Consider the following 15,720-nt stretch of genomic DNA (forward strand, 5'->3'; position numbering starts at 1 on the left):
TTGTTTAGCCTTTTTCACCTGCATATATACAAAAAAAATATCTACTTCTTTTGAAGCCTTGAGGCAATGTCATTCCTAAAATTTTATTTTAAAGGAAAGTTTTGAAGAAAAAAAAATTGCTTCTAGGCATATCATGCTTATTAAGACTGTAAACTGATACTCTTGCACCAATGCAGACCAAGGGCAGAGTATATATAAAGCACATGTCTAGGGCCCAGCCTTCCAGAGGGGTCTTGTCTCCTTCACTCCTTTACTATTTCTTAATTTTATATCCCATTTTACTGAAACACAATGAGCCAATATAAGCAATATAGTTCTAGTTCTGTCATCAGCTCAGGCAAGGGCAAGTCTAGCTTCAGTTCAGCCTCTCTGTCCAGAGGTAGTGGAGGATTCGGATCAGGTGGTGGTGGAGGAGGTTTAGGATTTGGATCAGGTGGTAGTGGAGGAGGCTTTGGTAGCAGAAGCCTTTACAGTGTAGGAGGCAGGAAAACCATCTCAATCAGTGGTGGAGCTGCTCAAGGTGGATTTGGAGGTGGAGCAGCAGGGTTTGGTGCAAGGGCTGGTGGTGGTGCTGGCTTTGGTGGAGGGTCTTTTGGAGGATCCTTTGGGGGATCCTTTGGAGGAGCTGGATATGGACCTGCCGGAGGTCCTGGTTTTTCCTCTGGTGGTATTCAAGAAGTTACAATCAACCAAAGCCTTTTAGCACCATTGAATTTGGAGATTGACCCAAATATTCAGAAGGTCCGCCTGGAAGAAAGAGAACAGATAAAAACTCTGAATAACAAATTTGCTTCTTTCATTGACAAGGTAAGAATTAGATGTAGAACTTTTCATACAGTGGAAACTTAGCCTAACATTCTTGGCCAGGATGTTAGGATAACGTTTGGTGCCACACCCTCAACTGAGGGAATCCTAATTATTAAGCACTGATAAGAGAAAAAGCTTTGTAAAGGGTGGTATGATGTAAACAGTACATGATATATAGTTATTTGTATTTTAGCTATAATTTTTTACATATTATTGATAGTATATTTTTTTAAGGTAATCTTTCATATCTTAAAAGATTTTTTTAAAAAAATTAATTGTAAAATATTTGCTATATATGCTCTTTAGTTCAGCATACAGGGTTTAAAAAAATCAATAAAGTTATTTTGTGAATTTTAAAAACAATGTCACAAAAAAGTTAAGATTCACTGTTCTTAATGCATAGATTATGTTTTTTTCCCAATCAAAGTGTATGAGCTGTATCTCTTTGCAACCTGCTGTATGTCAATAGAGTTGTATTTATATTTTAAATAAGCATGTTTTCTGGCATACAGATATATTGACAGACAAATTTTAAAAATGCATGGTTGCTATTTGACCATTTCATCTTTGAATAATGCATTAAATGATCCAAAATATCTCCCTTACACTCTCTTTGCAATTTATCTCCACTAGATGGAATTTTTTGTTCCTTATTTCTGTTCCTACAGAAAGTCTTTCTTCTGCTTTTTAGTTACAGCTGCTCTCTATTGCTCCTTTTTATTTTCTTTGACTCACTATTAATTTTTTCAATCTTTATTTATGTTTCTGTTATTTTTATAAGTTTAAGGGACACTGAACCCATTTTTTTTTCTTTCATGAGTCAGATAGAGTATGCAATTTTAAGCAACTTTCTAATTTACTCCTATTATAAAAAAAATTGTCATTCTCTTGGTATCTTTATTTGAAAAGCAAGAATGTAAGTTTAGATGCCGGCCATTTTTTGGTGAACAATCTGGGTTGTTCTTGCTGATTAGTGGATACATTCACCCACCAATAAACAAGTGCTGTCCAGGGTCTAAACAAAAAATTGTCTGGCTCCTTAATTTAGATGCCTTCTTTTTCAAATAAAGATAGCAAGAGAACGAAGAAAAATTGATAATAGGAGTAAATTAGAAAGTTGCTTAAAATGGCATGCTCTAACTGAATCACGAAAGAAAAAAAATTGGGTTCAGTTTCCCTTTAAGAAAAATACTTCATTATTTTAATTAAATGTAATATTGGTTAGTCTTGTTTGCTTGCATTTTGTTAAGCCTCAAATTCTCATATATTTATATATTAATATGGCATTCTCTGAAATGGTCCAATATGAAAATATCCATGCTTGACATACAGGTGTAAAGAAATAAATCCTTCATCAATTGTACTCAATGCACAAGTGTTCCTATTATTTTTGTGCAGACTTAATATAAAACATATTCTTGTTTGTTAGGTTAGATTTCTTGAACAACAAAATAAGGTGCTGGAGACAAAATGGAGCCTTTTACAAGAACAAGGTGGTCAAATCAAGGGCTCTCGTAGAAACCAAACTGAGCCCATTTTTGATGCGTATATTAGTAGCCTCAAGAGACAATTGGATTCCTTGCAGAATGATAAATTCAAGCTTGATGGTGAACTAAGAAGCATGCAAGATTTGGTTGATGATTTTAAGAACAAGTAAGTAAAGTACATTATATATTTTTTTAATATTTTAAATTGTGCTTGGAAATGGCTATTAAAACAAAAAGACTATACTGCATTAGTGAGCTGGTGAAAATGTTTTTATGACTCTACTTCTTTTTTCTCTATGTAGATATGAAGATGAAATTAATAAGCGTACATCAGCTGAGAACGATTTTGTTGTTATTAAGAAGGTGAGATTTTAAAAAAATCATCTTTTAATATTGTATTGGATCTATTTTTTATAGTATGAAAGATTTTTTTCTTTTGAGTGAACTACAATTAAAATATTGGTTAAATAAATATTGAACTCCAGAAAATAGGAAGCATTTGAAAGCAGTGAAAAATACTCACACTTAAGTAACACTTATAACATTTTAGAAAAATATGGGGTTGGGTGTATTCTGAAAATCTGTCCAACCTGAGAATCAGGGGCTACCATGAGGTAGTTAAGGTAGCTTTTTATTGGGTCATTCGCTTCCACATCATTCAATGTTCCTGATGTAATGATTAAAGGGACATACTACTCATATGCTAAATCACTGTAAAAAGCTGACAGGAAAATATCACCTGAGCATCTCTATGTAAAGAAGGAAGATATTTTACCTTACAATCTCCTAAGCTCAGCAGAGTAAGTTCTGTGTAAAAAGTTATACTCAGCTGCTGCCCAGCTGCAGGTAAAAAAAATATGAAGAAATGAACAGCAGCCAATAAGGATCAACAGTGCTAAGGTCATGAACTATTGTACTGTGATCTCATGAGATTTCATTGTAAACTTCCTTACACTGAATAGGAAAATAAGATGAGTGTGCACGAAAGCTCGCTCCTTCCGCTGTCCCGGGACAGACATACTGATTTGCTGCTTAGAAGTCCTTTACAATGGGATGTGGCTACTGAGAAACTTTTGAGGTAAAATATCTTTCTTTTTTACATAGAGATGTTCAGTTGATATTTTCTAGTCAGCTTTTTACAGCTATACTGCATCAGTTTCAAGTGTTTAAACATATGGGTATTATGGCCGTTTAAGGTATTTGTGCTGACTGAATTGCAGACTCCATTCAGGCAGAAAACAGTTGCATGCTATTGTGGAACATTCAGATGTAATCCCACAGTTCTCATCTACCTCATCCATATGAGTCACACATACAGATGGCAGCAAAATTCCTTTCTAAAACTGACCTATTCCTTTCTTCTATTGGAAGATTTGTATATATATATAAGCAATACTGACCAACAGGGGCGAAACTACAGGGGGTGCAGAGGGCACAGGTGCGACTGGGTCCCTGAGGCCCCTGAGGGTGGGGGCCCAGCTTAAAATTTTTTTTTATAAAAAATGTTTATGAGTTTATGTGAGTGTGACATGACTACAGGGGTTAGTGTTTCTGTTTTACATTGGTGTGTATGTATGTGTGTATGTATGTATGTGAATGTGTGTGTATTTATGCATGTATGTGTGTATGTGTATGTTTGTGGAACCAGCAAATTACAGACCTTGTTACTACAGCATGGGGGGGGCAGGGGGTAAACAGTGTCACTATACAGTACCACTATATACAGTATGGGGGGGTGGACCATGTCACTGACTACTGTGGTCACTTTATAAAGTACTGGGCGGGTAGGGTCAGGCCAGCCATCTCACCGGCAGATTACAGACTGTGTCACTAACTTACTATATACAGTAATGGGGGGGTTAAATAGTGTCACTATATATATACAGTAATAGGGGGTCAGACCATCTCACAGACTGTGTGCACAGGGTACCTCCTTTTGCAGACATGTAATCTGATTCACATTTTTTTTCTGTGTTAAATGTAAAAAAAAAAAAAAATGATATGTATTAAATTCACATTTATTTGGAGGGGGGAGGGGCAGTGGGGGGCCCCTTCTTAGATTCTTGCACCGGGGCCCTGTGGTTTCTAGTTACGCCTCTGCTGACCAATTTGATGGAATTTACAGTTTCTGGGACCTATTTAACAAAAGTCTGTCGGACCTGATCCGACAGTGTGGATCAGGTCCGACAGACCTCGCTGAATGCGGAGAGCAATACGCTCTCCATATTCAGCATTGCACCAGCAGCTCTTGTGAGCTGCTGGTGCAACGCCGCCCCCTGCAGATTTTCGGCCAGTCGGCTGCCAGCAGGGGGGTGTCAATCAACCCGATCGTACTCGATCGGGTTGAATTGCGGCGATGTCTGTCCGCCAGCTCTGAGCAAGTGGACAGGTTATGGAGCAGCTGCTTCATATGGACCGCTGCTTCATAACTGAAGGCTCGCCAGAAACATGGCGCATCAAGCTCCGTACGGAGCTTGATAGATAGGCCCCACTATCTTAAAACATCTTATAAATGTATAGTTAGTCCAATAAACAAGTATTATTGCTCAATGTAATACTCTTGATATATATATATATATATATATATATATATATATATATATATATAGGCTCGATGATTGAAAGCTCTCTGGGCTGGCGAGATTATTAATGAATGCTCGCCAGTCCTATTTCCCTGGTGGAATGATCTAAATCCATTTTTTATCCTGAAAACAGGGTTTCTCGCTAAGAGGCGTATACTGCATTTTCATATGAAATGTGCACAACAACATTCGTATTTTAAACATTATACAAAACAAATATATGAACCATTCTCACAAAAATAAGCAGGGAAAAATTGTATTGTTAAGGTGCATCAAAAATCGTAACAAAATTCTTCACCAAAAATCGTATGTTAACAAAAAAGTAAAATTAGTGTGTAATTTACACAGGAATAAATCAAATTAAATATGCACAGTGTAAATCGTAATTGTAGTAAACTGGATGTGCAAAAATCACACAGATATTTGAATTTATAAATACAAAATGCACAGCGTAATTGTTGTTTTTTTGTAAAATGGGCTGAACATGGGCGTTCTATGGGCGTATATGACAATGTCTCACTAATCCCAGCGTAATTCTATAAATATTTTCGCACTGCAGATATCACAGTTTTTTCTCGCCAACTAAAAGGTGGCGAGCTTTTCTCAAAACAATACGAACACTTATAACCCCAATAGAAAAACAAGTGCATACTAAAATATAGGCGAATGTAAGCTGCTATAAGCAGAAAGCAGCGTAATGGGAGTTATATTGGCTGCAGGATTTTAATTTTAAAGTGCTCCCCCTGCTCCCTGATAACTTCGCACTAAGGAGCGAAGTTTCCCTAACCAGCAAGCTTCATTGCTTTTAATAGGAGCCATCTCGCAACTTGCAGGGACTGCCCTTTTTTTACGATCATTGCACCGGGGCAGACCTGCGAGTGTCAGCGAGAAAAAGGTTTGAGCTGGCAAAGATTACATCATCAAGCTCTATGTTTGTGTGTGTTTGTATGTGTGTATAGGCTGTGTGTGAATATTTGTGACTCTTGTGCATGTGTGTGTGTGGTATATAAATATATCCCTATATTTTTTAGTTTTTTGGGGGGTTTTTAAATGATGAACTATACATTCTTACTTTAATTATAAGGAATTCTTAAATTATTTCATGGTCCCTGCAATAAGGCCATTAGAACACAAAAATCTTGAAACATTGATTATTTACAGTTCTTTCCTATGCCCTGGTTCAATCCAGTGCTTCACCCCATGCTGTGGCATTCTAAGATGACCACCTAAACTTGATTTATGGAAGTACTGGCCCTGCCTACAACTGAAAGCAACATTCTAATATTGGTTCTCATTTGCGCCTTATAGTTTGTACAAGCTAACCTACAGCTGGAGTATGGATTATTCTGTGTAGATCTGAATATGTTGATTGCATATTATCAAATTTTTAAGGTTAGGAAATGACTCTAGATTTCAAGTGAGCACTTTAAAGAAGCTTTAAACAGCACAATGAAAAAGTGATTCATGTAGTATTCTTTTATTTAATTTGTATTAAAAAATCTGATAATATCTGAAAATATGTTTTGATTGATCAGCAAATCCATGTTGTTGTTTAGGATGTTGATGCTGCCTATATGAACAAGGTAGAGCTGGAAGCCAAAGTAGATGCCTTGACTGATGAAATCAACTTCTTGAGGACCTTTTATGAAACAGTAAGAATTGGATTCTTTAATTTAATCAAATACCTTTTAAAACAATAAATGAATCATTGAACACCTAATAGAAAACAAAACTGTGTTTTTCAGGAATTAGCACAACTGCAGGCTCAAATCTCAGACACCTCTGTAATTCTGTCCATGGACAATAACCGTGCTTTGGACCTCGACAGCATCATAGCTGAGGTGAAGGCTCAGTATGAAGAGATTGCCAAGAAGAGCCGAGCTGAAGCTGAAGCCACTTATCAAGTCAAGGTAACATGATTAATCACATAGGGGCCTATTTACTAAAGGTCTTGCGGACCTGATCCAATAGTGCGGATCATGTCTGCAAGACCTCGCTGAATGCAGAGAGCAGTAAGCTCTCCGCATTTAACATTGCACCAGCAGCTCACAAGAGCTGCTGGTGCAACGCCGCCCCCTGCTGACTTGCGGCCATGGGCCGCCAGCAAGGAGCTGTCAATCAACCCGATCGTACTTGATCGGCTTGATTTCCGGCGATTCCTGTCCGCCTGCTCAGAGCAGGCGGACAGGGTTATGGAGCTATGGAGCAGCAGTCTTTAGACCGCTGCTTCATAACTTGTGTTTCTGGCGAGTCTGAAGACTCGCCAGAAACACGGGCCCACAAGCTCCGTACGGAGCTTGATAAATGGGCCCCATAGAGTGGTTATCATACCATTTTATTTAGTGAGGGACAGACTTATAACAGAAACCTTCATCTACAATCATTAACAGTTTTACTAATAATCAGGAAGAATTATTTTTTTGTTATGAATCCCAGAACTTCATTTGAGGTATGAAGTTCAGGTGTGATTTGAGAAAGTCCTCTACAAAGAACTGATAGCTAATAGGGAGGGCACTTTTCTTTAAAAAAAAAAAAAAAAATTAATTTTACCTTTAATATCTATAAAATTTGAATATTAAATGTAGTGTTTGAATATTAACATTTGAATGTAGATTTTCTATTCTAACTGAATTGAAATCAATATTTAAATGTTACATTGGCATATTTAGCATTAATATGTTAACATTTATTCTTACAGTAACATTTGAATGTTAGGGAATCCATGAATACTGAGGGTTAATTAAACATAACAGTAAAAAAAGAATCTATCAAATCGTTATTTGTATGTTTAATTAAAAATAGACAGTTATTGTATAGTGCAAAATCTGAAATTATTTTTTTTCTTTCTACTTTTAAGGTTTCAGAACTGCAAAGTTCTGCAGGCCAACAAGGTGATCTTCTGCGCAACACCAAGAATGAGATCTCAGAACTGAACCGCAAAACCCAGAGGCTGCGCGCTGAAATCGAAAATGTGAAAAAACAGGTAGAAACATACTTCTGGTTTAACTGAATTCACTTAAAAAAGTAGATGCTGAACAAAGGTATCAATATCTCTCTTGATTTACTTCTGTGTTACCTTAGAACAAGTAGCCATCTGGAAGGAAATTATACAATATAACATGTTTAATATGATAATTTATGCATGGATATTAAGTTAATAAAATATTAGTTAGACTATAATACTGCATATATCTAATAATTAGAGACTAATTTAATTTAACGTTATACAGTGTAATTGATGTAGTTTATTAGCATATTCTACGGAACTGGTCCACCTGCTCTGAGGCTGCAGACATCAATCTGCCTGATCCTATACGATCGGGTTGATTGACACCCCCTGCTAGCGCCCGATTAGCCGCGAATCTGCAGGGGGCGGCATTGCACAAGCAGTTCACCAGAACTGCTTGTGCAATGTTAAATGCCGACAGCGTATGCTGTCGGACAGCGTATCATGTCAGACAGACATTGATAATTCGGCCCCTAAGACTAGTTTGTCTGATAGAGTTAAAATATATTAAATTCATCATTAACTTTCTCCACATTGTGTATGGACAGTAAAAGTAAAAATTAAACTGTTGTGATTCAAATAGGGCATGTCATTTTAAACTACTTTCTAATTTACTTTTATCATCAAATTTACTTTGTTCTCTTGATATTCTCAATTGAAAGCTAAATTTAGGAAGGCTCAGGTGCTAATTTCTAAGCCCTTAAAGACCGACACTTATCTGAATGCATTTGAAGTTTTTCACAGCTAGAGGGCATTAGTTCATGTGTGACATATAGATAACATTGTGCTCATGCCCTTGGAGTTACATAGGAGTTAGCAATGATTGGCTAAGTCTATCAAAAGAACTGAAATAAGGAGATAGTCTGCAGAGGCTTAAATACAAGGTAATCACAGAGGTAAAAAGTATATTAATATAAAAGTGTTGGTTCTGCAAAAATGGGGAATTGGTTATAAAGGAATTATCTATCTTTTTAAACAATAAAAATTCTGTAGTAGATTATATATAGATTATAGATTATAATCTTAAAGGGACAAAAAAAGTCAAAATTAACCTCTCATGATTCAGACATGAGCATGCAATTTTAAACAACTTTAAACTTTTAGTTCACTTCTATTAACAAATTTGATTTGTTCTCTTGGTATCATTTGTTGAAAAGCATACTTAGGTAGGATCAGGAAAATCAATGCACTACTGGGAACTAGCTGCTGATTGGTGGCTGAAATATATATGTCTTGTCATCGGCTCAGCCAGTGTGTTCAGCTAGTTCTCAGCAGTGAATTGCTACTCCTCCAACAAAGGATACCAAGAGAATAAACCAAATTAGATAATAGAAGTAAACTATTAATTTGTTTAAAATGGCATATCTGAATCATAAAAGAAAATGAGTTTCATGTTAATAAAGCGACAATAAACTAAGCATTTAGTTCCCCATTGATTGCTTTTGCTCTAAAATATATTTTCTGCTGTAAACACTGTTTACATTGGCCGACACTTCCTAGATAGGATGGAAGACAAAGTCTGTAGTCTAAGGGCACACATACGCGCCCCTGTCCACTGCAGCTCGCCTCTGGCGGACTGATTTCCCCTGGCAGAATTCAGCATTGCACACGAGCGCTATTTTGCGCTCACGTGCAATCCCGCCCCCTGCCCACGCGCAGCCAATCACGCTCAGGCAGGAGTTGTCAATCTTCCCTGTCGGACTATACCAAGGGGATTGAATTTCGCCACTTTAGAGGTGACAAAAGATTCGGGAAGCAGCTGTCTGATGGCTGCTGCTTGTTAAATACGGTGTGCAGCTCCTCTTATGAGAACCTGCAGCCATAGTGGGTCGAAAGGCTTGCCAAGCCTTTGATAAATCGAGCCATAAATATGTTTACAAATGCTAAAGAAATAATTGAACCAGCTTTTTATTTTACTTCCTTGATTATGGCTAATTATGACAATATAAATTAGTGTTTGTATTGCTCTGAGCAATGACTAATTAGTATGAAGTATTCAGAAGTTACAGAATTTATTTTCCACACTCTACAGAGAGCAAAAGCACGAAACACTAAGGGCTAGATTATGAGTGACACGCAAACAGTTGCACGTGGGCAAAAAGGGGTTTATCGCAGCTCTTTGAGTGTGTCGGAAGTAGCGCGGTTGTATGAGTTGAGAATAAATGCATTCACTTGAGTGCAATTTAATTTAACGTGCATCAAAATTTCACACCCTCTGAGCTCTGGTTAAAGGGTCATGAAACCTAAAAATTTTCTTTCATGATTTAGGTAGAACACACAATTTTAAACAACTTTCCAGTTTACTTCTATTATCAAATTTGCTTCATTCTCTTGTTATCATTTGAAGGAGCAGCAATGCACTGCCACTATTGCTTTCTTACTGAACACCTGGGTGAGCCAATGACAATCGTTATATATATGCAGCCACCAATCAGCAGCTAGAACCTATGTTCTTTGCTACTCCTGAGCTTACCTAGATAAATCTTTCAGCAAAGGATAACAAGAGAAGGAAGCAAATCAAATAATAGAGGTAAATTTAAAATTTAAAAAGCTGTTTAAAATTGTATGCTCTGTCTAAATCATGAATGTCTAATTATCACTTTACAAAAAATATCAAAATTACATTTAAACCTACATTTACACTCATAATAACACTGATAAAAAAATATAAAAAAAAAGTTATAAGGACTCAAAGGTACAAGTGATCTATTACGTGACAGCAATGTTTGATAAAAGAAGAAACAATTTCCTTTTGTATAGACGCTACGTCCAAGGGGTCAATTTATTAAAGTCTGGCTGACATGGTACGCTGTAGCGTATCATGTCCAACAGACATCGCTGAATGCGGACAGCATACGCTGTCTATTTTCAACATTGCACAAGCATTGCACTGCTTGTGCAATACCGCCCCCTGCAGATTTGCGGCCAATTGGCCGCTAGCAGGAGGTGTCAATCAGCCCGATCGTATAGGTTTGGGCGGATTACTATACGCAGCCTCAGAGGTGGCGTATGAGTTAAGGAGCAGCGGTCTATAGACCGCTACTTCTTAACTCTTGTTTCCGGGGAGCCTAAAGGCTCACACGGAAACAGGGTGAATTGGCCCAATTGATCCAATAATAAATTGACCCCCAAGTCTCTTGTCACAGAGTAAAGAGTAATGCCGAAAAGGAAAAATAAAAAGAAGTGCTTTATTGTTTAAATGTTTAAGGCAAGGCAAATAAAATTGCAAATCAAAACACACAATGGAAGACTTCATGACCACAAAGTGCAAAGCTTTGAGAAGAGAAGTAAGATAAGTAATATAACAAAAATTTTCAAGTATATTTTAATAAAGTTCAATATACAACTTATTTTCATTGATTATGATTTAAATTTGTAATGTACAGATAAGAAACAAGTGACCAGAACATATACAGTACTGGAATAGAATAATGTCTGGGATATGCATAAGGCTTATTAAACCTACACTTCAGATACAAATAGTGGCAGACTAAATGAAGTTTCTCATTTATTTGCCATCTAAATCTGTTTTTATGATACATTTATACTATTGGAAAACAAATATCCTATGCTTAAATTCATGCAACCTTCTACAGAATCTCTCCTGTCAACTCACCCCCTCCTTTACATATAGTGGATTTAAACAATTTGGATGTAAAATGATTAATCTAAAAGTAGTTTACTACCATTATGAAGATTTGGGGTTTATGAGTGATGCTAGTAGTCTATAATTGCCAGTGATTCTCCACAAATATACTTTATGAACTACTGGGGATGGAGGGAAACTTTGTGTGGGACTATGATAAACCTCAGATCAGACCCCTTTCTATATTAGTGCCATCATGTGTTCACATTAGACCTCAAATCCCACCCTATTGCTTCCATCCTCTTCTTGTTATAGAAGATCCTGTGGTCACTTCATCTATATACCCACATTAAACCTAGCATTATACCCAATACTTATTTTTTTATTTTTATTTTTAGACAACCAGTTAAAATACTGGACTTCTAGGCAAATACCGGACACTTCTCAGGTCTATAGCAGCCCATTAATACTAAATGTGTATCTTGCCTTTCATTTAAAAATGCAAAATAAGTTTTGGTTATATGAATAAAAAAAAAAAAGAAAATAATTTTTTTAAATATATTGTTTTAATAATAAAGATATTTAGCAAGATGTTTCAAAGCCTTTTTTGTTTACATTTTTAAAAGCTATCTTCTTGGGAGGGAGATACAAATCTGTATGTTTCTATTTCCGTAGACTGCTAAACTACAAACAGCTGTTGCTGAAGCAGAGGAGCGAGGAGAACTTGCTCTAAAAGATGCCCAATCAAAACTTTCTGAGCTTGAGACAGCATTGCAGAAGGCCAAACAGGAAATGGCACGCCAGCTGCGTGAATACCAGGAACTGATGAGCGTAAAACTGGCTTTGGACATTGAGATTGCAACCTACAGGAAACTGCTGGAAGGAGAGGAAATTAGGTTGGTGTTCTATGTTGCATATTTCAGGAAGCTCAGAAAAAGGGAGCTGATACAGACTTTAAAAAGGGCTGACTTTTCTTCTCTCTCTCCCCCACACACACACACTTGGAGGGTAATTTCTTCAGATGTATCTTGTTTACATACCTTTTCTGTAGCAATTACTGCAGTATTGAGTATTTTCAGTATAGGTGGCGGTTTTGGAAAAACATCTATTTGAGAAGGCAAAATAAATGTAAAGGTGCTATTGGTAAACAATTTAATATACTCCAGTAGGTAACATTGATAATTTTGAACACATTAAATGGGGAAAAAATCTACAGTACGCTGTCTCTTTAAATATTCTCGTTAATATGAGAATTAGGGTTGATTTGTAAAGTGTAATATTTATGCTGTTGTGACACCTGCATGTTAGATACATATCATTTATAAATATCTTTGATTGTAAAAGTTTTTAACAAATATTTCTTATTTTATTCATGTTATCCAGGTTGGGTGCAGACAACAATGTGAGCATTTGTAAGTATCCCCTCTTAGTTTCCATTTCAGATTTAAAGTGCTTCTTACTAATGTACTTCTCCTATAGCTGTTTACTAGATGTCAGATTGACTACAAATCTTTTGGGCTAGATTAAAAGTGGAGTTGCATTTTGATGCTCCAGCTCATGTGCTAACTCTGCTAGAAGTAAGCTTTTTGCGTGTGTCAGGTAGCGCTCGTATTACAAATTGAAAGTAAACTGTTTTAGCACAAGCGCTAACCTGATGCGCAAAAAGCCGATCTTAAGTTATTTTGTGCTCGTTAACATATTTCCCCATAAAAGTCAAGGGAGCAAAAAAAGTGGGAAAAAAACTAACACTACTCGTGCGCAAACACGATCGCAATATAACATTTTCACACTGCAAGGTTCTTCATATAGCAGAATATGTTCTATTTATTAATAAATACATATTTCTATATATATGAAAGAATATTACCAAATGTTCATTTAAATTTGAAAACCAATATTCTAAATAAAAATGTTTGATAAACATTCAAAATTTGATTAAAACGGTCGAATGTATTAAAATTTGTTTTGAATTTCATATGTTGCAAAATATTTGCCCATTCATAATCACAAGGCTCTTAGCCAGCAGTGATATAATCTGGGATCAAGTTAAAAGAAATGTAAAATTACTTTTATATCAAGTTGCTCAACTACAGTGACCTGAATCAGAAAAAAAGATTATTAGTCTTTGGGTGAAACAAAGGTCAATTTATGCTTAGCACATATATATATAGTAGATCGCACTGACAAACCTCACAAAAAGTGGACCCAGTCTCACTAAAGCATGGGCACCCCTGAATTTTAAACTATAACATATTTTTAAGGTACTCATAATGTTTATGTTTGTGAATATGGATGTATGGACAGATAGATATAAAGATAGAAAGATCTATTTTGTCTTGCCATAAAATTACATAATACTCTTGTACTAATGATTAGTTTACAATGATTATTTTGATATCATGTTTTTTTATCAATATGATATTCATACATAACTATTTTATTGCTTTGTAGCTGTGGTCTCTGGGACGAAGAGTTCCTTTGGAGGTGCAGGTGGAGCCGGTGGAGCCGGTGGAGGTTATAGCATTGGAGGAGGCGGTGGTTTTGGAAGTGGTGGTTTTGGAAGTGGTGGTTTTGGAAGTGGTGGCTTTGGTAGCGGTGGAGCTGGTGGTGTTTCCTATAGCGCTGGAGGAGGTTCTTCATTCAGCTCTTCAAGTTCTGCAGGATACGGTGGTTTAGGAGGCAGCAGCTCTGTGAAATACGTATCAAGCCAGTCAAGTTATAGGAGTTAATTATGATAATGCAGGATAACCAAATGCCCAAACTGTAGCCACATTTCATTGCCTGCTAATAAAGATAGTGAGCTTTTGTGTTCCCAGCAAATGATTATGTACGGCTGATCCTATCCTTGTGTTTTCTAAAATATCTTGGGGCTCATTTTAAAATGATTGTATAACTAGAGGTATTTTTTAAAATGTTTTAAGCTCAAGTAATTCAAAGGCTTCAATTTTATAAATGTCCTTAACACTGTGATCACTACTGTAATGGAAGAAGCAGAAATCACAAATAAATCTCATTAATGTTTTTAAAAAGTGTTTGTCTTCCATGGCCAAACTTGAATACAACATTCTACACTGGTTAATTACATAAAAGGGTTTTCACAAGATAGGCATTGAGCCCTGCAACATTAGTTTAACTTAATTGTGGAATGCTTGGAAGTTCAAAAATATCACATTTTCTTTTTTAATCAATTTCTTTGTCTTTCATATAAATTAGAGGTTATCTATTTCACACACCGTAATCCTTTTTAAAAAAAAAAAAAAAAAATTATTGTCAAAACATTGTGACAGAAAAAAAGCAGAGTAGAAAATACTGAACAGATTTTGATGGTAGAAAACAATCAGAAGTGAGAAGACCAATCTGCTTAATTCTTTGGATAGTCAAATATATATTTTCTGTGGGTTTTTGAATTCCCTAACAGTATTTGTCCATATCACCTTCTTTGGAAATCTATTTCATGAATTAACAACCCTTTCTGTAAAAGAAGTTCTTCCACAAATAACTAAATTAACCTTGTACTAACCATCTTGAATTTAAGATCTCTTCTTATCTTCAGTTTGTTTATATACCTAATAATTATCGTTTATATCCACTTTAATACTTTGACTTTGAAACAAAAAATCTTGTTTAGCCTAAGTTCTCTTAAATTCAAACATATCAATTTTAACCGCTTAACACTAATGTACCCTGTAAGTCACATGTTCGTTAAGGGGTTTCTTAGAACAGCTTTGCCGGAAGTGGCGAAACTGTGTTAGTACTGCACTTTCTGAGGCATGCAGATATAGCGCAGTTTTGTCGACATCGACAAGACCTGCGCTATAAACAAGTCTGATAAGAGGGCTTTTTAACAACTGCAGACTAAGGGGTTAAGTAAAAAATATTGCTTAAATTCAGCATTGAAACATACTTTGTGTTTGACAACTGCATCCTTTGCCATATACTTGTTTATATGAGAGAATCAGTATGAAACTAAAATCTTATAAAAAACATGGTCTAATTTTGGTCTCCTTCTGGGGAAATAAAGAATTTTCATCTCTTCGTGTATTTTATTATGAAGCTTCAAATAAAGTGCACCATAACAAAACCAGAAGCAGTTTCTGAATTATAGGCTTGCTCTGACAGCTGAAACAGACATTGTGCTAAAAAAATTGTGTTGTCTGAATAATGTTAAATAAAAGCTGTTTAATTAGGTGGCCATGCAACGAAGTTGCAGGACAACCTATTGTTATTGTCAGGATTATTATTTTTTTTATT

General features: G+C 36.0%; 1 protein-coding gene across 1 annotated transcript; it reads left to right on the forward strand.

Annotated features, from left to right (window-relative positions):
- Positions 1 to 206: 206 nt before the first annotated feature.
- LOC128654429 (keratin, type II cytoskeletal 7-like) lies at positions 207 to 14,498 on the forward strand. The gene is made up of 9 exons (XM_053708335.1): positions 207 to 807; positions 2,237 to 2,460; positions 2,597 to 2,657; positions 6,433 to 6,528; positions 6,622 to 6,786; positions 7,734 to 7,859; positions 12,145 to 12,365; positions 12,853 to 12,881; positions 13,921 to 14,498. Exons 1-9 carry the CDS (start codon positions 292 to 294, stop codon positions 14,196 to 14,198), a joined length of 1,716 nt encoding a protein of 571 aa, XP_053564310.1. The 5' UTR covers positions 207 to 291; the 3' UTR covers positions 14,199 to 14,498.
- The last annotated feature ends 1,222 nt before the right edge of the window (positions 14,499 to 15,720 follow it).

This window comes from Bombina bombina, chromosome 3 (genome assembly GCF_027579735.1).
Source record: "Bombina bombina isolate aBomBom1 chromosome 3, aBomBom1.pri, whole genome shotgun sequence".
In the NCBI taxonomy this organism is placed as follows: Eukaryota; Metazoa; Chordata; class Amphibia; order Anura; family Bombinatoridae; genus Bombina; species Bombina bombina.

Excerpts from the sequence above, each read along its gene's own strand:
- LOC128654429 (XM_053708335.1), top strand. The coding sequence starts at position 292 with ATGAGCCAATATAAGCAATATAGTTCTAGTTCTGTCATCAGCTCAGGC. Across the intron at positions 6,787-7,733 it reads AAGCCACTTATCAAGTCAAG|GTTTCAGAACTGCAAAGTTC; the intron begins GTAACATGATTA and ends TCTACTTTTAAG. Across the intron at positions 7,860-12,144 it reads TCGAAAATGTGAAAAAACAG|ACTGCTAAACTACAAACAGC; the intron begins GTAGAAACATAC and ends CTATTTCCGTAG.